The sequence below is a fragment of the Trichoderma camerunense genome, assembly GCF_050948025.1.
Source record: "Trichoderma camerunense strain CBS 138272 chromosome Unknown V8C40scaffold_44, whole genome shotgun sequence".
In the NCBI taxonomy this organism is placed as follows: domain Eukaryota; kingdom Fungi; phylum Ascomycota; class Sordariomycetes; order Hypocreales; family Hypocreaceae; genus Trichoderma; species Trichoderma camerunense.
In genome coordinates this window covers 1-21,284 of record NW_028145326.1, presented here as the reverse complement: position 1 = coordinate 21,284, position 21,284 = coordinate 1, and the positions used below count along the sequence as shown (strand labels likewise).

The window sequence follows — 21,284 nt, the reverse complement described above, 5'->3', positions numbered from 1 at the left end:
AATATCTGCCCGTGCTATTTGTGCGGGACTACCCTCTGGCGGTGCCATTTTACGGATGCCAGCGTCAGCGCTAGCAGTATTACTCTCGCAACGAGTTTTACTCCGGCTTCTCGGGCTTCAAGTATATGTACCCATGACTGCGGTATCTCTGAGGCGGGCGCGTTCATAACATCAACGACCTAAATGGAGCCATTATAAGACTAACTGAGACGCTTACATGCCTCGGCGTCCCGATATCATAGCGGTTATGGATTCTACGTATCTTCGGTTTGGCTGTCAGATAATCCTTTAACTTCACCAGCGGTAACTACTGAGTGGTAGTACGCACATTACCCAGCGGATGCAAGCACAATCCAGTCGCAAATCCATACCTCCACGCTGTACAAACTTGTATGCTGTCGTCTGTCAAGAACACTCACTGAATTTGCATGTGGATAGAGTGTTGAAATAAGCTATCATGAGATAACATGTTTCTACGAAACATGAAAGCCAAGAGGATGGTAATTATGCACCTGGAAGTTGCAGAGGTATGACACCACTGGCATAGAACATTTCGAATTTTATTCAAATTGCACATACATGGTAGTAGCTTATCATGGAAACTACTGGAGAGTAATTATTCGCGTCGGCCTAAGACGGCTTGCCACGCCCGGCGCGGATGAATGCTGTCCCACCACCGTTTGACATTTGGGCGGCTATCTATCAGATCGGTTTCGCCAGCTGCAGAGAGTAACTCGCCCCAAGATAAGTGAAATAAGTCAGCCAGTGTGAATTCCTGTTGAACCATGTTAGTAACATGTATCTTGAAAGCCTCCGTTATATGAGAAGAAACGTCTTACGTCTCCAGCGAGATATTTTGATGTCGCAAGTAGGCGGGATTCATATACGTCCAAGATCGCTCCAAGCTCAGCTCGGTGGCGCGCAACTTTTGCTTCGTCGACAAACTCTCCTCGAACTCTACGAATATCAGTAAAATTATTTGCATATAGTAATGGGGCTGTAGACTGGCACACTTCTTGAAAAGCTTCTCGCTGACCAAGTCTTTGGCGGCTGGGTCAAAGGTAGTAACCTCTACGCTGAGAAGTTGCTCGTAGATGGCGAAGTCTCTGGCGTCAGTCGGATCAACAGTAAGCTTTGACGAATCTTCTGAATACTTTGTGCATAGATATTTGCTTATGGCCCTCGATTCTGTCGTCAGATCCTTGTCAGCGCGAACTCTGTCCACAAATATCAGCCTGAGGCTCTAATGTACCATAGAGAACTAAGTCATCGTCCATGACGATAATTGGAATCTTGCCAAAGGGCTGTCTCGCTAAGTGCTCCGGAGTCTGTTGAGATTTCTATTAGATTTTCCAAAGATGATTTGTGAAGCTGGATGAGTTGCGATACATTGTTCATCCCACTTAGAACATCGACGACTTTGATCTTGTAGGGGACCTCCAACTCCTCGAGCACGGCCATTACTCGCCGTGTACAGACGGATGCAAGCATTCCATGGATAACAATAGACATCTTCGAGCTTTTCGAGGGTATAGACTTTAACGGCACTTTTTTTCACCATGAGTAGAGGAAGAACATTCTTTCATGTCATCTTATGCTCACTTCGGCTGCGCAATTATAAGCAACTTTGTCATGATCGGAGTTCCGATAGCAGCAATGACAAATGTTTATCACATTAGGTGCCATCCATCCTTCATGATGGAGACAACGGGAGCTCATGAAAGATGAAGATGACAAAATATCCGCTGACGCAACTGACCAAAACACCGCCATAGTCTCTTCTATTAGTACTAGCCCACTATAGCTTGTTTAAAAAGCACGCAACTGACTCAGACGTTGATAAGATCGGAACTCCGTAGCGCTTATACTGCAAAATGAAAAAGCAATTGAACTCCAAGAACCGTAGGAGTACCGAAGTGCCACTACCGCCGGGGTAAATCGGCGCTATGTATCTCCCACGGGGGGCAATGTCGATAGCTAAGCACATCCTAGTGACAGATCGGATCTCCGCCAACCGATGAGACGTCTCCGCCGACCCGACCATCACAGTATGAGAATTCATCTGAGGAGGTGTAAAGTGTGGTGTACATATACATTCACATGCGTAGCTCATACATCTCGAGGACACACACTCAAGTCAGCTTTGTGAACGCCAGATATTCCCCCCTTACCAAATTTACCATGTCAGAAACATACGAACAATACAAGGTCGATCTCGATGGTATCCTCGGAGACCCAGAGGAGCCATTTCCCAATCTCAAAAAGGTTAAAGTTGAAGCTCAACCTTTGCCTCTGGAGCCAGGTTACGTTCGAGTGAGACTGCGGGCTGCAACCGTCAACTAGAGGGATTTACTCGTCGTCGAGAATTCCCCCTTGTACATTCCTACTCTTCAAGGATTAGTTCCTCTGGGTGACGGCGCTAGCGAAATTGTTGAGATCTCACCAAAGGGCAGCTTATAGTCGGTAGGTGACAGAGTAATTACCGTTCCCAACTGTGGCTAGAAGCAAGGCTATGATGTTGCCGACTTTGATCCAGTCTCTGGTTACGGCTCATCCAATGTAGATGGGACGCTCTCGAAATTCATGATTGTTCGAGACGATGGCATTGTAAAAGCACCGTCGAATCTCTCATGGGAAGAGGCTGCTTGCCTTCCGGTTGCTGGAGGATCGGAGTGGAATGCCTTGTTTCACGGCCCAACACCTGTGAAGCCTGGTGACTTCGTGCTCACTGAAGGCACTGGTGGCCTAAGTACATTCGCCATCCAGGTATGTCTTGCTTCTTTTCATATCGCGTTGCGCACTGTATTCACTGTAATGTTGTACATAGATAGCTTCAGCAGCTGGCGCGTCGGTCATTTCTACGTCTTCTTCGGACGATAAGCTGGAAATAGCCAAAAAGCTCGGGGCTACATACACTATCAACTATACGAAGCATCCGAAGTGGTCGGAAAAGGTTTTGGAACTTACTGGCAACAGAGGTGTAGATCATGTTGTAGATGTTATTGGCCTTCCAACCGCGGCCGAAGCTGTACGGTCTCTCCGAACTGGTGGACAAGTTACATTCATCGGATTTCTTGGCGGACAGGCTCCCCCACCTGATCTTGTCAATACTCTGCTTGCAGATGGCAAAATTGGTATGTATACAAAAATCCCATGATTGAGTGTCCAGTACTTTGCTGACCCAAGAAAGCCCGAGGAATGCTCGCCGCAAGCAAGCCCATGATTGAGGAGCTAGTTCGCGCCGTAGAGATGAACAACATTCACCCACAAATTGGCCAAGTCTTTGATTGGAATAAAGCTAGGAAGGCCTATGCTGCACTTGCATCCGGCTCAGTGGTTGGTAAAGTCGTTATACGCATTTGAAAAGGTGTTGGAGCTCTACAGAACATAACTTTGTCTTGCTTATGTATCGACTTCAATATACTGTAAAGTAATAATACAAGTAAAGTTTAGATATTTGATGTATTGCTGTGCTAAGATTAAATAGCTATCCAACTATTATTAATGAACGTAAAGAAACAAAGATTGGGGATCTATTTGGACGTATATTCAGGTCGGCTGAGACTGCGGTCAGCTTGGACCAGTTTATATTATAATTGCACCAGGTTAATGATCAATTCTTAACTGGAGATATTGGAAGGAGTATGGTTGATAGAAAATTGCGAAATACTGCTTATGGACAAGCAAGTAATCATTATAGGAGGGGGCATGCTCAAGATTTGTTGAAGCTAAATCTTCAATTCTCTGATACGTATATATAATCTGTACTTCATAGGGAGCATATATGCTGGAGTCAATGAGATTCGTACGTCCTCAGTCATTGCTATATGACACTATGAAGAGAGGGTACACTTGTAACACGACTAATTGCCATTTGTTGCTTCCTAACATTGCCGCATAACGTAGTCGGGTTCCCATCACACGACATGGAACCTGAGCCGTCATTTGCAGTATACACACGGCTGGTAAACAAATCAATATTGAAAGTGGGGAAGATATTCGTAAGACCAGCAATTCTAAGACGGGGTCTATAGGAATCGATGAATTGACATTGGGAAAAGCACCCTACTGGAGGCAAAGTCGATATCAAAAATGTCCACCATTTGTGGAAGGGCAAGTTGGGATTCGTGGAGACTTTAAGGCTTCAGTTGGCCAGGATAGAGGATATCTGATCAGACTGTAAGGCGGGTGATGACATGATTTCAGGGGTGGTGGTTTTGAGGAGATGGGAGGGAGCGATGGTAGACTCGTTGGTGAGGGATCTGTGTTAGTGATAGTAGATAAATTGTCCGTGGTGAAAAGGCCGGTAACGGACTGTTCTACAGAAGAGATTCCGAATTTCAATGGGGATACAACGTCAGGCAAGTCAGTGTGCGGAATTTATTCCCAGCTTTGCATACAGAAAATAAGTTCAGAATATTCATCATATTCTGGTTTGGAGTCGTCCTGTTCGTCAGAGTTCGCCACCAGAAACCTTCAGGTAGAGAGATTGGGCCACGACTAAACAGCGTACTGGGCGGGATTATGACTGGCCCAGACGACGGCTCGCCTGCCAGGAAGCTGGTCACTGGCCAAGAAAACCCATTTAATAGCTAATGATTGTCTGAAATTGTGATGGGTGCCGGGAGCGGGACTACAATAGTAGGAAAATATCTAATACTGAGGAGCGGGCCAGCAAAGGGCATGATAAACAAAGATGAAAGGGCCATAGTAGCGGTAAGAGCAGTAGTGGCCGTGTACGTGGTACATCCTAGAGCGATAGTATATTGCGAGACAAAGCATGGTCAAAGCGCGAAGGGAATCTCCAGTATCTGGTTCGCAGGTATAGCTGGGCAATGGTTTGAATGTTCGCCTGGAGAACGTACCCCTGAGTTGTTCTAAATTCTAATAGAAGATTTTGAGGGGACATGAACAGAGTGTAAACTGTTGAGAAGGGTAACGAAGGCTGAGAATGTGTATGACGAAAGTCGAGGGAGAAGCACATGGCATGATGGCCAAAACAGAAGAAAAAGCGAAAACGAAGTTTTGTGCTACAACCAAAGCATTTACTAGAGACCTGACGTTGGTAGGATCTGACTACCCATATTCAGGGCAAAGGCGTCAATATGGGTGTCTCGGACAAATTGTATCCCATTGACCCGGTCTCTAAACATCTATTACTCCGTGTTTGTAAACTAAGTGGAACCCCAAGCTTCAAATAATGCAAGAGATTATCGACCACGACATTGTGGCGCCCTGGTCTATCATACCATAGAGTCAGCAAACACAGCCTCAGTATAAGCTCGGAGTATCCGGCATGTCGCCAACGACGTTACTGCAAACAACGACGATTTTATCTTGTATAGGTCAACCGGCCAAGTCAAATCTTCTGAGCCTAAAAAGCGTAGGAAGAACTGAGTTTGAACTTAGTGAAGGAGAGATCTCGCCATGAGACGCCTATTATATCTATATTCCAAGTCTACCTCAGTTATCCTAGGTATCATATGACGCATACTCGTTCGACTAGTTGCTCGATGTAATGATGATACTGACGCTTGAAAACCCTCGTAGGTAATATAATGTAGTATCGATTCCCCGAATAGCATCTAGTCTTACGGCGAAGACTGCCCTATACACCTAAGCCAATAGAACACTCTACCCCCTGAATGATTCTTCTCAATGGAACAACTGGCGTAGCTGTAACTATTTACACACGTTATATTTTAGCTAACTCCACTGATGGGTCGCAGGTCCAAAGGCATATGTATGACTGAAGATATAGTTATGTGTATTTTGTTTACGTCACATACAGTTTCTACAGTTTTGTCTTTATTCTTGTTCATTGCGAATTAGTAGCACACCTTAAAGGGCAAGATATCTTGAGTACTGGTTATAGGGCCGGTTTCTTCAAAGTTACTCAACATTACTCTTTCAGGAGCTGGACTATCATAAGGCTTTCTAAGCATCAGTTCAAATACTAAATAAATGCTATTATTTGGTTGATCCACATACCCCTGAGTCAATAGTTCAAAACATCTACCTGGGCGACCTTGAGAATTTGAAGACTAGAGAGCCATAACGATTGACCCATAGAAGAAGATACCCGGTGGGTTGACTAGTCAGGCCGCTGACTAGCCAACCCACCAGTTAGCCCAGCTTACTCTTGGCTATAAGTATATGGAGAGAATTATTCGGGCCGCCGCGCGACAGATAGTAAAAAGCTAGGCTGATATAAGCAATTACAGCGACAACTGCAGTTATTCAAAGCTATTCAAAAGGACCACCGCTTTTTTCAGGGGACGTCTTACGTCTTACCAAGTCTCCTTTGTGGCTCAAGTGTTATGCAAAAAGCCCCGCCCTTCCCTATTTATATTTAATAGTATGCATAAATCAGCAAACTATTGCTAATAACTAACCTTAGCTACACCTTAAGTTATTAAACTCAAAGTGATCCGAACAGATCAGGATTGTCTGTCCGATCAATGTAATCTCATGTAATTAAGATTATCTTGTTTAATTAAGGTTATATTTTTCTTCTTCTTTCAGCCGGACCCAGCACAGCTGAATCCTCACATGAGTCCAAGGCGTAATAAGTCAGCAATTCAGACTTCAGCTACAGCCAGGCCCAATTCTGTGCCTTTCATATGCAATATGATCAAATCCATCAAACCGTGACCGCTTCAATTAAGTGAGAGCCCTCAAGAATACTTTGTCGACCTAAAACATTAGGTACGGTATCTATTACCAACACTTCGCACATAAAGCAGGAGACACAGGTATATGTAAGAGATTCCACTTTCGGTCTGTAAAGTAGCCGCTCCTAATTGGTGGTAAAATGCGATTATGCTATCTGACTACTTTTCAGAAGCACTTTTGGTAGTCTCATTTCGCGCATTTAGCCCGGGTTTACTATATCTGCTAACATAATGAACGAATTAGACCACACGTCACGCCCATATGCCTCGCCGGTTAGATGGCGATGAGAACGGTATTCTCCACTAGATGGGGAAGACTTTTCACATGGCATGTCAGCTAATGTTCATTCAATGGATGGTCTGATGCAGGATGGGAAATTATACAGTAAGCATTGAAACGTAATGTTGTTACCGGACAAGTTGCCGAACCAGGAAAAGGCGTTGCAAAGCGAAAGCAAGTGCCACCGGAGCAAATATCTACTAGCAATATACCTTGATACCCGTTGTATTATTGACTGTTGGTCTTCGGCTGATGACATGAAGAATAGGCTAGTGCTGACACCAAACCTCGGACCCTGCGTGACCCTAACTAGAGAGTGCTTTTCTTCACCACTACATCAAGTTCATGTTTTGACAGCTATATAAGAAAGATGACCAGCACCTTATTTTGTGTCCTTCATCACTTGCTACTTAGACAATTCAAACCTGCATTGACAATTCCTGATTATTTCCGTCCTGAAAATACCTTCGAAATGGCCAACACAAAGAGAATTCTGTCGGGCATAGCGACTGTCGCATCACTCTTTGGCACTGTAATTGCCAATGATCCGGTCCATGTGGATGATTTCTATAATAATCCTGTCTCTGTCGCATCTTCCGGCGCACCGTATGATTGTGGGATCCAGATTCATTGCATGGATTTAATGCTAACAACTCTCATATAGTCAATGGAACCTTCCAACCGGAACTTGTCTTCCTGACGCCGCCATAATCAACGGTGTTCAAAACGGGGGAAATGCCCCTGATAACTGCAACATAGGCAAATTAAACCACAATTGCCACTCGCAGCCCAATTGGAATGGCGCGAACACGGAGCTCTATTCCTTCCCAACTTATTGGGATCTTCGGCGTTGCAGCACTACCGAATTTCGCATCGCTTATAATGTTTACTTCACGAAGGTATGTCCATTGCAGGCAATGCCTCAGCGCCCCAATTGTATGTTATAGCCTACACCGATTTCGGAGAGCTGACGAATTGATCAAACAGGACACTGGTCACAGACATGACATTGAATGGATTGTAATGGTATGGAAATCACACGATGGCGGAAACACGTTTATTCGTGATTCTGTTGTTTTTGAACAAGACGGATCTCATCCACACAAGTCCTGGGACTCAATTCAAAACACCTTTTAGTAGGTTGCCTTTCTCATGGCCTCGTACCTCTGTTTATGCATGCATTTGTCGTCACACTGATTCTTACAACCAACGTTTAGTGATCAAGAAGATTGGCTCTCCCTTGGCAACAAAAGCAAAAATCACGCCAGAATCTTTGTAGGAAAGTGGCACCATTCGATGCACGATGACCGCTACACCCAGTTCAAGAATACCTGCCCGCCAAATTCCGTGTCAGACTTCCGAACCGACGACTTTTACTTCTGGTCTGCACTCAACCTCACCCCCATGGATGTTATCCCAAGTACGTAATGTCCCTTATTGAATCCTGGAGCTCTACACTGTCAACCTTGCATCCCCACCCAAGAGCGAGTCCTATGGCATGACACGATGTAACTAACATAACTTGAAACAGCCAGCTGGAGTTATTCCCCAGCTGCATTTGCTCGAGGCGACGGAATTTGTAATCTTTAGGGTGTTGCCCTACCGTCAGTCTGAAGCTCTCGGGAGAAACTCGTCTCTTTGCAACTTAGGTTGGAAAAGCAGGTTTCAGGCTACGAAAGCTGCAGCGGCTTTCAACATTCCCTTCGAATTAATTTCTAATTATATTGGGGATGTTTTGGATATAAATAGAATTAGGTTGTGATTAGAATTTAAACAAAGAAGTGCTATAAAACTGTATGTTTAGATACAACTACCTTCGTTTGGCAAAGTATATCGTGAATTTGCATAACCGGATGCAGTAAGAGATTGGTTGATAATTGTGATAATATATTAAATTAGCAACGTTAATACTTACGCCTCTTGAAACCTTTAGATCTATATATACCGTTATTATTATTATAGATAGGTCTACAATCGGACTACTATAGTGCAAAAGCATACCTATTGTAACAATTCTTCTTTTTAAAATAAAAGAAAAAAATTATATTCCCACTAATTGGCATGATTGGGCGATAAATTTGTGTTTGCTGAGGAGCTCCTGATGTCATTAGGTGCTTTGCGGAACTCCGCTAATCACACTTAGAACCGGACTTGTATTCTCACTTCGTCGTCGCAGCAGCCGTCACGTATCGTGTTGGCAACATCGACTTGCGCATATTCATTCTTCTTTGGCCGATTCTATACTTAGCAATATTAGCCAACATGGCGGACACCCGAAGCGCTCTTCCGCGTCGCAAGGCATGTTCCGAATGCTATAGGTCGCGGCGATCGTGTGACCACCGGCGACCGTCATGCAGTCGATGTCTTGCGAGCCGACGGATTTGTATCTACTCATCTCAAGTCCGCCATCGAGGAACGGATGAATGCGCCAATGATGATGCATTAGCAAACAATTTCCCTCAACAGGGCGGAGATCTTGGGAGTGGTACACCTGATAGTACCTCTTCTCACCAAGAGCTCAGCGCGTTACCGTCAACTAGCCCAGCCATCCAACCTCAAGGAGAATCTTTTGCGTCATTTGACACAATAGATTCCGCAATTGAATTTCCGCCTATCAATCTTCAGGTAGACCGATTGGAATATGAAACGATGAAATGCTGTGCAAAGGCTTTACAAGAATTCCCGGCGCTACTCGTGCGAGCTGGTACGACACCATTTATCCACCGCTCCATGCTCCATGCCCAAGGATATCCGACCATTCTGTATGACACATTTTCAGCATGCGCCAGCTATTTAACAATGTCGGAATCTACAGAACGTGTGGTGTGTAACATCCTCGACATTCACACCAATCAGATTCTTCAAGCGCCTCAAAGTTCATCCTTGCTAGAGAATCTGGCCCGTATACAAGCATTAACTCTATTGCAGAGTATCCGTCTGTTTAATGGCAATATCAGGCAACGTGCTCTCGCTGAAGTTCAGGATGAGTTGTTCGAACAATTAATCCTAGTCCTTCAAGCTCATCTGGCAGGCCTAAACAGGGATTTCGAGTCTTCTTGGTCCGGATGGATAATTGCTGAGAGTATTCGACGTACCCTGGTCACGGCTTATATGCTACGCGGTGTCTACTCTCTACTGAAGAACGGCTACTGCACTCTGTCTCCTCTAGTGTCTCAGATGTCATTTACAGCTCAATCGTCGCTCTGGGACGCGAGGACGGAAAGTGACTGGAATCGTCGCCGCCTCAATGGAAAGACATATTTCGTGTCCTGCATGGACTTCAGCGAAATAATTCTCAGTGGAACTCAAGACGACTTGGATGACCTGGGTATGATGATGCTGGTCACATATAGAGGATACGACTCGGTGATGGCATGGTCTCAAGGACAACAAGAGGGTGTTTGGGCGTGGGCATAACTATGGGTAATCTGCAAGAAGTCAGCAATTGACTTGGATTCCCGGGATATCGGCCCATGAGCGATATATGCAATGCTATTGCTCATATATGTGAGATTGTTCATATTTCTAAGGCGACTTTCTCTTTGTCAGGCTCGAAAATTGTAACCAAAGTCTTCTATTTTCCTCTATTATCATGCCCGTGACAATCACTCGATATTCTATCATTATGTCTAGAAAAACGGACATGTTAGTCAAATGAAAGGAAAAGATGACTCCCTTAGCTCAAGATAGCCGTGCCTTCATTCCTTGGTGCAAACCCTGCGAAGCTGCCCTCTGCTCGTACAAGACTGTGGTAGCCGGATGGAAATGATTAATATTATTCGGGACCAAAAAGTTGTCACCTTCAATAATCTCAAATAATGGGAGAACAATATACTGGCGAGTGGACTACGTAGGTCGCCGATGTGGAATGTTGCGGAGCTCCGCCTTGAAAGGACCGCGCTGCGCACCAACCATCCATACGCGTCGGAGAGTGGCATAGTCCTCAAATCCGACATCTTCCATCTGCGTGTGTCAGCATTGCCGTAATATGGCTGCTATCTAGCTAGAACCGTTATGTTTTAATACCATCAAGTTTGATGTCAAGCCGGGGCTATGATGGTCCGCGCGACGTTCGTATGAGATATTAACATACCGTGAATTTGCAGAACAAGATACCTGAAATGATCGGAGTTCCGCTTAATTAATAGCTGTAATAGGGTCATATATTAATAATGTTAATTCCGACTTGCTTTTACAATTTTAATATTATACATATAATTAATGTTCTTCAAGTATATATTTACATTTCTCTCGGACGTACCATCCAAGTTCATTAACGCTTGTCAGCTCAAGTGTTCTCTGCCTCCACATATTTTCTTGCCACTTAAATATTTTACCATCCATCCACGAATACTGGAGCATAAATATGTCGACAAAACTGGAATCGGAGCCGAAAGATATGCTGGCCGTGTATGCCAATCATGCCGACCAAGACAATCCTCTCCAAGCCGTAAGAATTGGTCGAGTACCACTTCCTCCTGTTCCGGATGGCTGGGTGCGGGTAAAAATTTCAAATGCGGCGCTGAATTATCACGACGTGTTCACCCTTCAGGGAGTAGGGACTCATCCTCTAACCTATCCTCGGATTCTCGGATGCGAAGGTTGTGGCTATCTCAAAGATGGTACTCCTGTCATCCTGTATCCTGTCATGTGTGGTACCGACTACCTAGGAGAAGAAACATTGGATCCTGCCAGAAATGTGTTTCACGAGATAACAGACGGAACACTTGCAGAATACGTTGTTGCTCCATCCCGCAATGTTCTTCCCTTGTCCTCCGGGTTAGATCCTATTGATGGCGCTGTACTCGGCATTGCGTGGCTTACTGCATACCGGATGATTTTTACCAAGGCGAATATGCGTCCTGGGCAGACAATGCTGGTTCAAGGCTCATCGGGAGGCGTATCCACAGCTCTTATTCAACTTGGCGCGGCCGCTGGTCTACGGGTCTGGTGCACAGGCCGCTCCCCAGAGAAAAGAGAACTTGCCCGGAAACTAGGGGCGGAGAAAACATTTGAGCCAGGTGCTACTCTTCCCCAGCAAGTTGACGCAGTGTTTGACACATCGGGCAACGCAACCTGGCCGCATTCAATGGCGTCTGTGAAGCTAGGAGGATCAATTGTAACATGTGGTGCCCATGGTGGCTTCCATGTTTCACTCGATCTACTTCGAGTGTTCAACGACCAGATTAGTATACATGGCGTATATGCTGGAACATTGCAAGAGTTCAAGGATCTCATTCAATTTGTCATTGCCAAATCTATCAAGCCACGAATTGGAAGCACGCTGCCATTGTCAAGGGGAGACGAGGGGCTCAAGGCACTCTATACTGGAGGCACGGACGGTAAAATCGTCCTAGTCGCTAATTAGGATAATCATCAGCTACTCTAATCATGAAGATAGTAAGCATAAATAACCTTGCTGTATCTGAATACTCTTTAATAATCAGCGTTTCCATTTCTTTTGGTACATACCAATACAGTGCTTCCAAACTGAGAAAGCTGTAGAAAATACTTGTAATTCCGGCAGCTGAGATATCATCAGCGCTGCCCTGTAAAATAGAGAGTACAACTCCCAGAGTGTAACCGAAAGAGTCCCGTCCCTTTAATATTAGCCCTGGAGCTTCTCTGGGGTCACTAGCTCACTATAGTAGCGCTATATCAGCAGCCTGTTTACCTACCTGCATATTTCACCATATGTTAAATACCTCCTTCGTAGCCCATTGTACTTAATAAGCATTTATTCCCTTTTTATAAAAGCTTAAACTAAAGGCTGTAGGCAAGATAAAATGTCGCTATCTCCCAGGTATTGAATCCGAACATCTTGACTAATTCTTCTTTGAGCAAGCTGGTCTAGTGGATGGTGAATTCGGTACGTCGACAATTCCCGACACCCAAGACATGCCTTTTATACAGCTTGCGTCGCTTGTTTAAACCCTTCCGTCTGGAAACAGTCAGAGTACAGCACAAGATTTAACCTGTAATATTATTTATAGTATTTCGCCTTCCCAAAAAAAAAATTGCATGCAGCTTGAACATCTCGTATTCCCACCCCGCCCCTTTCTTTCAGTCCACTTCACCGTAGGCTAGGACTGCGGAGTACAAGATCCTTTGAAGTAGATAGAGTACCACTTCTTTTGACAAATTGCATATCGTTACAGAGAAGGCTCGGTTAATGCTATGTAACGTACAGGTTTCTTTCACGAGTACTTACTTACTACAAGTTAGACGAAATGAAAGTAGTATTACTCACGTGGTTCGCGCCGGCACCCTAGGCAGCCAGTATCTGTTAGCAGCTCTAGCTAGGTAGTCATTTACATATTGTTCCAAATCAACGTTCTAGGTCAGTGCATCACTATATTCGTTCGACCAGCTTTTATCATACAGTTCCTCAACAAGGCGAAAGTGGCGACGTTCAAGTACCTACATTTCCTTCTCCCCTGGGATGGTGAATAATTTGCCTCAAGCATCAACTGAGAACAATCATCATGATTATGCAAAGCCCACTAATGCTTACGATTTAGATGCCAAACTTGGTCAGTGACCTCATCGTCTTATATTGCTCGGATGATATTTGCTTAAGCCAAATGGGTATTGAGGAGATCTATCGGAATATGTTAAGTAATTCTCGGCTTTTTAGTAATTCTCGGTGCACAAGGGGTTCACACGCCGAACTTGCCCACCCCATCTCCTAACAAAGCAGTCAAGACAGAGGTAGATGACTGGATGATAAAAATACCAACTAAAGGTGGATTGACTTGATGTAACCTCAGTAGTACCTCTAAAGACAGAGTGGCCATAAGGTGGAACATAAATGAAAACGTGAAAGATGAAAGAATATAAAAGGAGGGCTGTCTGTACTCTAGGGAAGACAATCGCTTTACTTGCACTCCATCGTTGCAATAATCTAGTGACCGAGCTGAAATGATGAAGCTCATCTCTGCTATCTCGCTGCTACTCGCAGCTGTTAATGCCACTCCGCTTAATCTAGTCGAGAGCGACCTAGGATCATTAGAGAAACGGGACACAGAGATTATCTACCTCTCCAACTGCCTCAAGTCAGTTTCTTCTGGTAGTCCTACAGCCTCGTCGGAGATCATTGTAAGATCAAACTCTATCCTTCCACTGACTCCCTGTTATTGATAAGTATAAAGTATTACGCCGCGAGTGCCCAGTCGAATGGACAGGTGCCACCTACTCAAGACCAGTGCACTGTTTCTGCCAGCTCCTATACAACTTGGGAGGGCCAGAGTCGTGCCTGTAAATTTTCCACTGGAGTTACCTTTACCTCCCACATAGAGGCTGGCTCGCATAGCTTTCCCAACTTTTCGGGGTTAGTATTCTTTTTGTGCTTTCTCTTTTTCATATCTTGGTTGGTAGACTTACGAACAGCGCATAGAACGGGAAATAACGGCAAAAATTGGAATTGCTACCGAGACAATGGGCGAGGGCTCTTCACCACCTCCGGCCCTGAATGGTCCCGCACCTGTTCTTCGGTGTATTATTGCGTTCCCGCTTAGAGGATGAAGTGGAATTGAGTGAATATCTGAGCGTATGTCACGCTAGATAGATGAATACGAGAAACAAGCGACCGTAGACAATTTCAGGCTCGAGGGCAGCTGTTGGGTGTCATTCGCTATGTTTACACTCCGGTCTTTCCCATAGGTAGTTGATAGTTTAGAGCCCAATTGAGTCTATCTTTAGCTGTCTAGACTAAATAATGGAAGTCGGTTATTGTTCCGCCCGTCAACACTTCACCCTGTGGCCTGAACTCGAACTTACCGCTTGTTCAACAACGAGTGGCCTAAGCGATGATTTGAGGGGGACCACAATACGCTGGCTGTGGGTGGAAACAGGTTAGACAGCCAATCACGCATAATTACATGTGTAACCTTAAGTGTAGGGGTGTAAGAGGACACAAGGACACTGCTCGTTGTGTGGCGGTCGGGATAGTTAGGGTGGCAACTACATCTATCATGTTTCGGGCTCTGTATGGCATCTTACACCAAATGCCTGTAGCATTGATGGTAGCCATAGTCACACAACGAATGTAATAGCGCCAAACCTTTGACTGAAATGGGTATTGTCAGGGCAGGTATGTAAGTTATGCGCGCCTCTTTGAGACCAACTGGAATACAGGCGGGAGCGGCCCCGATTGGCCTCTAGCGGATACGGAGATAGCTCCAGCTACATACACAGAGTCACTAACCATGGACCTAGCATTCCTTGGGAAGAACGCAGGCTTAGGTATTTTATATTGTGTAGGTTAATATTATTTGTAGAGGAATGGTAATGCGTTAGCGAATATAGGTACTCTATAGTATGTAACGCAGAGAGTTGAGTTCGGTAGCATGTACAAGATCGACGTTTGTTCTGCAACGTAGAACTAATCTACATACAAAAAGTGTGTAGACTAGAATTAGCCCTATGCCAAGTAGAATGGGCGGTTCTATGAGGACTCTTATTGGCAGACTTACGCCCACCTTGGCAGGTATTACGCTGTCGCTGCAATAGCGTTGCTATATACTCAGCCGCTTAGTCTGGACTAACAATAATCTGGCTCGGCCAGCGTGGCGATTGCATTCGACGAAGGACAAAACGAGTGTACTCAAATATTATCAGACTACATACAGATTGACGGAAGAATTTCTTGCTAGCCACAGACAACAAACAATGTGTAGATGGCTTCCCTTCGACAATAATGGATGGATGATCATCTTTCGAAGAATTAAAAACCGCGACTCTTGTGTACCTAATACTAAATACAGTAATAAATCGACTTGCAAGTCACGCCGTTGTTCTTTTGGCTAATGTCATGCCCATCATCCTTATAGCATGTAAAACTTCTGGCACCATTTCCTCCTGATCTGTATGAGAATGCTGTTAGTTTCAATATTTCCGGTATCGTTATAATTGTGTGCAAAAGATTGTGTCCAAGTCACATAGATGTAGAAAATGCTCTAGGACTGACCCAGCTTTTTGATATGATGGATAAGAGCCAGCATTGGAGTTAATGCTCCATGAGAAAGTGACGCCTGTATCAGAAAACTTGCATGACCCTGATCCCTCCCATATCTTCCAAGAGTTTACAGTCGGAGTGCACGTATCCGTTGCGGTATGGCCGCTAACTGCGTCGGCGTCGTTGGACCAGTACTGGGATGGAAAGAATAATCAGGACTTGGTCGTAAATATGTAGATCGTAGGTAGAAATAAGCTTACAGTGACCTCGGAGTATACAATACCACCAGGACCGGAGCAATTATCCAGATGAACCCCTTCACCTGAGCGCTTGACAATATCTTTGCCCAAATCACTAGGCAGGGCCGCAACTAACGCGACAAGGGGTAGCAGTAAAGTGGAAGAGAATTTCATCTTCAGAGCAGTGTTGCGGTGATGACCATGTAGTGTAGTATGGGTAATATTGGCTTGGATGTCACAGTTTTCCACAGCTTCAGGAGCTGGCTGCTTTATACATACGTTATCTGGCTCAGGGTTCACATCGGAAAAGATTTGAGTAAGGCACCTGGTAACTGTAATCCCACCAAGAAAATTATCTGTGGAGCCAGTTGAGGTACCTATTTCCTTTATATAAGTGATGACAGATTATTCCGTCGGTGACTATCGAGCAGATTGAGATCTTATTTGCTTGAGTTTACAATTTGTGCGTATAGCTGAGGTAGCCAGATGGATATCATTCAGTGAATAAAACAGGGTTTAGAGTCTGACAACACCGTATAACATACTATACCTCGGGGCTGATTAACTAAGTACTCCGTATACGAGCCTTTGTTACTAATAGCAAACAAACTGACCGTAGAGAAATCACCCGAATAACCAGCATAAGCAGTTCGACCCTTGCAGTTTGACATATCGGCGGAATTCCTAGCTTAAAGTCGCCACTTCTTACGTCGTTTACATCCGTTTAACTCTACTATGAGTACTTTATGACAAATTAGTCCGCCTGTTAGTTTCTTCTTTTCTTCTTTTCCGATAACTAGACGAGCAAAGAGCCAGGGTTTTATTTACTTTCCCTTTATGGAGTACGGAGTAGCTTAGTATTAATAGGCCCAGCTTTAGCATGCTGGCAACTACCGAAAGGTTAGCCCTACGCATTCCGAGAAGTTAGCTCATATCTTCCGGAGAAATAGACTAGCAGACTATTTGACTGACCTCGTAATTAGAATTGTGATAATTAACAACTGAATTGGGCATTACTCTCTTTCTTTATAAAAAGCGAACATCTTCTTACAAAATAGTCAGAGAGCATAAGACAGAGGTAAGTATATGTACTCAATAGCCCACCAGAAAGCACCCTCAAACTTTTGATCTTGTGCGCTATGTAATAACGTTGGTCCATCTAGGCATTAGAGTCTACCACACGGGTTACGAAGTGCATTTACGTCCTTCACATTCCAACCCATTGCCATCTGTTTCACAGACCAACTTTGGATCTGACATTATCATGCATCTGGGATCAAACTTTGCCTGCTCTATTCTTCTTGACGCACGCCATCAGATGACTCTATGCCCTCTGATAACCACTTTCCATGAATTGATCCACATTAGTTTCTACGTCTATCATGAAGTGCCATCATCAGCCATGGATCCGTGCCCACTAGGTATAAGCCTTTATCGTTGGGTCTACCTCTAGGTCCTGGCGGATACGCTCAATAACTGTATCGTCTGAATGCATATGCGCAAACCGTTCTTCGTCTTCCACAATTGGTAGCTTACTGTCTCTAACATCTAGCTCAGTAAGTCGTGGCTTCGATTTATATACCCCGTCAAAGAACTCATCCGAGGTCAAGCCCCGAGTAATGGGCCCTGAGATTGCGCCTTTATCTCAATAAATGTAGCTGAGCCTAATCATTATTCTCCAAGGCCCATAGAGTTGTATATCTTATACGTGGTCAGAACTATAACAATCATGGAGCGTACGTTGATTCTTATGTCCACAGGATCCATCATGTGGCCGCCAAAGATCTACGCTGCAGATGATATAACGCCTGGTGGCATGCGCGCTAAGCTGCCAAATTGGGTAAGATATCGCGCACCCCTAGCTGTTTTCTTAGAAACACCGGCCCAGATAGGGAGTACAGACACAAAGATCTTCATACATATGTCCCGGGGGGTTGATCATCATACCGGCGACACAGCCACCCACAGTAAATGCCGGGCTTATATTAAAGTAATACAACCTACTTTATTCCACTTGAATCAACGCAACTGCGACATACTGCAACACGTCTACAGGGGCCGCGCAACTTGGAACCCAGTTGCTCAACCCCAACGGAATGCGCTCCCATGCCAGGCATTCCCACATCCAAACGGTGTCAGCGCTGCAAGCGACGTAAAATCAAGGTCTAATTCCACCCATTTCAATGGCCTTGATATATGCTTACTCATACTCTTCGTAGTGTGATAAAAAATGGCCAACTTGCACACCATGTTATCGCGTTGATGCCGTCTGCTCCGGACCACCCACTGAGGCCAAGTTTGTCCACAATGGTATCCATGCCACCACCAAAGGAGTAGACTGTGAGGCATCAGGTACATCTACAAGCCTACAAGTGTCGTCCAGCGCTCCATCTCACGCCATTGTCGCCATCAAGTCTCGAGATATACCGGGCGGGGCGACCTACAGCGTGTTGCGTCTATCACAGGAGCCACGACCCAATCTCACAACTGTGGCAGATCGTCTGGCTGCAACTCTCGTCAGACATCTCGAAAATGGCCCGGATAATGGATTCTTGCTGACTGCGGGCCACATCAAATTTCTGCCCGCTCGTGTTGGAGCAAGCTCTGCGCTACGTGACTGCGTTGCCCTGCTTTGTTCCACATGGGCAAATTTCCGACGGGCTCTACCAGTTGAGCAATTAATAAATCCTGATGTTTATGGAAAGGCGCTGCGCAGCCTGCAAATTGCTCTGAATGATGAATGCCGGCAGCTTAGCACTGAGACTCTAGCCGCAGTCACCATCTTGGAACGAGTCGAGATTCTATTCGACGTGAGGCGGCCCCGCCATAGAGCATTGCATGGGCAAGGGTTGTATGGGTTGATGCTCCAGAGAGGACCACCGAGACTCGGCGACGAGCTGGATACATGCTTGGCATTTGATAATCTGGGGCCATTAGTAGGTAATGTGATGTGCATAGGCATTGATGAGTTCAGGACTGACTTTATCTAGCTGGCACTCTCACTTGTCGAAGGAAAGCAAGTCTTTTATCTTACACCACAGTGGAGAGAAAGGATGGATGAGGCACTGAGAAACCCTTTGGATGTTCCTAGTGAACGTCTAGATGCGTATGCTCTAGATCTGCATAGCAGTTATTGGCCATCGCTAGTGCATCAACTTAGGCTCGTACACAACAACCCTGGAGCAATTTCCATGAGAAAGAGCGCTGCTTCTCTCTGTGGGCGATTTGTAAAGCTTGTTCCACAGCTTAGGATGCTAGGTGAAAGCATAGTCGCAAAGATGCGCAGACTAGGTAATATTGTTGAATTGCCAGACAGCGAATCCCCCTTAGGCATGAAGTATCATTTTGGGAACATGGGGTCCGCACAGTGCTGGATAACATATAAAATGCTCTCTATTGTCCTGAACAGAATTCTCCGCGACTTGGCTATCATTGCAAAAGAGCCAATCGCTCTCTTGGACGATGAGCACACTACATTGTCTCGGGACATCTGCATGTGCGTGGCATACATTGGTACATTAGGTACATTGCCTGCTATTTCGGCTCAACCGCCATTGTTCATGGCTTACGAAGGAGCCAATGAGACTGAGAGAGCCTATCTACGAAATTTTATTCGACGGTCTGACAGATTTAAGGGAAGATTGCCGCAAAGCGATTCGGCATTGGAAAACTTTGCGCTCAACACAGCCTATGCACTCACAGGACGAGAAAAATTCTTTTAACATATATATTAGTTATAATGAGGTAGAATAAGCTGAACTTGATCCTCTTGCCGATAATGTGTGTTTGACACGTCCAGCTTGTTGCTTGACTACTAAAATCCCTCTGGAGTAAGAGCATATTGGTCAACAGATGATCTAGCAATGCCTTCCGAGATAAGAGTGGAGTGTTTAATGTGCAAAATATAAGCTCGCAAATCCTTCTGGGATAAGAGTGGAGGAGCTTAGTGATAGCAATAACCTAGGCTACTAAAAGACAAAGTGAATAAATTGTTATCATGGACTACATGCTGGAATAAGGCTAGGCAAGGTAGGATTTTATAAGACACCTGAGAAGCAATTGATGCTGAGATCCGCTGTCATTGCTAGACTGTTTATAGGACTTCAACTACAGCAAATTTCAACTTCCTATTGTGGTGGTTAACCACCAATACCTCAAGTAGTAGCAAAGTCTTCCATACAATAAAGGTTCCAGTCAGCAAGAACCTCAGGCTAGTGCTGCAAGAATAGCTTCAGCAACACCAGCAGCAGATGCTGGATTTTGGCCAGTGATCAGCCTTCCAGACGTTATAATATGTGGTTCCCACACTGAGGGTGCTTTCTCATAGCCACCACTTTCAGCCACTAGCTTATCCTCCAAGAAGAATGGTACGACATTGCCGAACCCAAGAGCATCTACCTCCGCTTTTGAGAAGCCTGTCACTCTCTTCCCCCTAAGCAAGTGCTCCCCCGAAGAAAGCTTCACGTTGGCTAGAGATTCCACGCCCGCGCAATCGGCGGCAACGATCTTACCTTATTCCCAGAATTCTGCAATTAGAGCCTTGTCACGACCTAACCTTTATGATCACGATAATAGGCCTACAGGGTAGGCGCTTTTGGATAAACATTAGACCGCCTGGCCAATTAGGATCAGGTTAATGGGAATTAATAATAATCTACGTTAATTTATCTTTAAAATTAATAAAAATTATTAATAATTTATAATAATTTAAAATATATAACTAAATATATAAGTTTACTTTATATTATTTATTAAAATACTTAAATAATTAATTATTATTAATATAATAGTATTTAAATTAAATATTTAAATATTCTTTTCTATAGTTAATAATAAAATTACTTATTTACTAATTTAACTATTTTATTAATATAAATTATAAAACTACTTTAAAGTTTATTCCTTAGGAAAAATATTATTTATATTAATATATAAATATTAGTTTATTATATAATAATAACTTTTATTTAAATAATTACCTTAGACCTATAGGTAATAAAATATTAAAGACTTAGTAGTTTATAAGCTTTAAAGTCTTAAATAATAATATTAATTATAAAAGTAAAGCTTAAAGTAGTTATAATAGTAATATTAAAAATATTACTAAAAATATTATAATAACTTTATAATTACTT

The 21,284-nt window shown here is 44.2% G+C and overlaps 8 protein-coding genes across 8 annotated transcripts; 6 read left to right on the top strand and 2 right to left on the bottom strand.

Moving 5' to 3' along the window:
- Positions 1-425: 425 nt before the first annotated feature.
- On the bottom strand, positions 426-1,512 carry V8C40DRAFT_285771 (thioredoxin-like protein; the record flags this gene model as incomplete). The annotated part of the gene is made up of 5 exons (XM_083222451.1): positions 426-775; positions 840-957; positions 1,014-1,188; positions 1,253-1,328; positions 1,390-1,512. The coding sequence occupies 5 exons, from the start codon at positions 1,510-1,512 to the stop codon at positions 617-619; spliced, it is 651 nt and encodes a 216-aa protein (XP_083066829.1). The 3' UTR covers positions 426-616.
- Positions 1,513-2,100: 588 nt separating this feature from the next.
- On the top strand, positions 2,101-3,363 carry V8C40DRAFT_278949 (zinc-dependent alcohol dehydrogenase family protein; the record flags this gene model as incomplete). The annotated part of the gene is made up of 6 exons (XM_083221141.1): positions 2,101-2,313; positions 2,365-2,430; positions 2,461-2,463; positions 2,503-2,766; positions 2,828-3,134; positions 3,191-3,363. 6 exons carry the CDS (start codon positions 2,101-2,103, stop codon positions 3,361-3,363), a joined length of 1,026 nt encoding a protein of 341 aa, XP_083066828.1.
- Positions 3,364-7,313: 3,950 nt separating this feature from the next.
- V8C40DRAFT_259820 (uncharacterized protein) lies at positions 7,314-8,683 on the top strand. Its single transcript, XM_083219052.1, has 5 exons — positions 7,314-7,560; positions 7,619-7,853; positions 7,942-8,090; positions 8,172-8,374; positions 8,486-8,683. Exons 1-5 carry the CDS (start codon positions 7,325-7,327, stop codon positions 8,542-8,544), a joined length of 882 nt encoding a protein of 293 aa, XP_083066827.1. The 5' UTR covers positions 7,314-7,324; the 3' UTR covers positions 8,545-8,683.
- A 533-nt stretch (positions 8,684-9,216) lies between these two features.
- On the top strand, positions 9,217-10,371 carry V8C40DRAFT_285770 (Zn(II)2Cys6 transcription factor domain-containing protein; the record flags this gene model as incomplete). Its single annotated transcript, XM_083222450.1, has 1 exon — positions 9,217-10,371. One exon carries the CDS (start codon positions 9,217-9,219, stop codon positions 10,369-10,371), a length of 1,155 nt encoding a protein of 384 aa, XP_083066826.1.
- Positions 10,372-11,320: 949 nt separating this feature from the next.
- Positions 11,321-12,322, top strand: V8C40DRAFT_271775 (uncharacterized protein; the record flags this gene model as incomplete). The annotated part of the gene is made up of 1 exon (XM_083220298.1): positions 11,321-12,322. The coding sequence occupies one exon, from the start codon at positions 11,321-11,323 to the stop codon at positions 12,320-12,322; it is 1,002 nt and encodes a 333-aa protein (XP_083066825.1).
- Positions 12,323-13,875: 1,553 nt separating this feature from the next.
- V8C40DRAFT_271774 (uncharacterized protein) lies at positions 13,876-14,471 on the top strand (the record flags this gene model as incomplete). The annotated part of the gene is made up of 3 exons (XM_083220297.1): positions 13,876-14,052; positions 14,106-14,284; positions 14,351-14,471. 3 exons carry the CDS (start codon positions 13,876-13,878, stop codon positions 14,469-14,471), a joined length of 477 nt encoding a protein of 158 aa, XP_083066824.1.
- A 258-nt stretch (positions 14,472-14,729) lies between these two features.
- V8C40DRAFT_278946 (uncharacterized protein) lies at positions 14,730-16,820 on the bottom strand (the record flags this gene model as incomplete). The annotated part of the gene is made up of 6 exons (XM_083221140.1): positions 14,730-14,916; positions 14,995-15,111; positions 15,617-15,709; positions 15,923-16,104; positions 16,171-16,505; positions 16,760-16,820. The coding sequence occupies 6 exons, from the start codon at positions 16,818-16,820 to the stop codon at positions 14,730-14,732; spliced, it is 975 nt and encodes a 324-aa protein (XP_083066823.1).
- Positions 16,821-18,225: 1,405 nt separating this feature from the next.
- On the top strand, positions 18,226-19,871 carry V8C40DRAFT_285766 (Zn(II)2Cys6 transcription factor domain-containing protein; the record flags this gene model as incomplete). The annotated part of the gene is made up of 3 exons (XM_083222449.1): positions 18,226-18,312; positions 18,369-19,085; positions 19,140-19,871. Exons 1-3 carry the CDS (start codon positions 18,256-18,258, stop codon positions 19,869-19,871), a joined length of 1,506 nt encoding a protein of 501 aa, XP_083066822.1. The 5' UTR covers positions 18,226-18,255.
- Positions 19,872-21,284: the final 1,413 nt, after the last annotated feature.

Excerpts from the sequence above, each read along its gene's own strand:
- V8C40DRAFT_259820 (XM_083219052.1), top strand. The coding sequence starts at position 7,325 with ATGACCAGCACCTTATTTTGTGTCCTTCATCACTTGCTACTTAGACAA. Across the intron at positions 7,854-7,941 it reads ATAATGTTTACTTCACGAAG|GACACTGGTCACAGACATGA; the intron begins GTATGTCCATTG and ends TTGATCAAACAG. Across the intron at positions 8,375-8,485 it reads CCCCATGGATGTTATCCCAA|CCAGCTGGAGTTATTCCCCA; the intron begins GTACGTAATGTC and ends AACTTGAAACAG.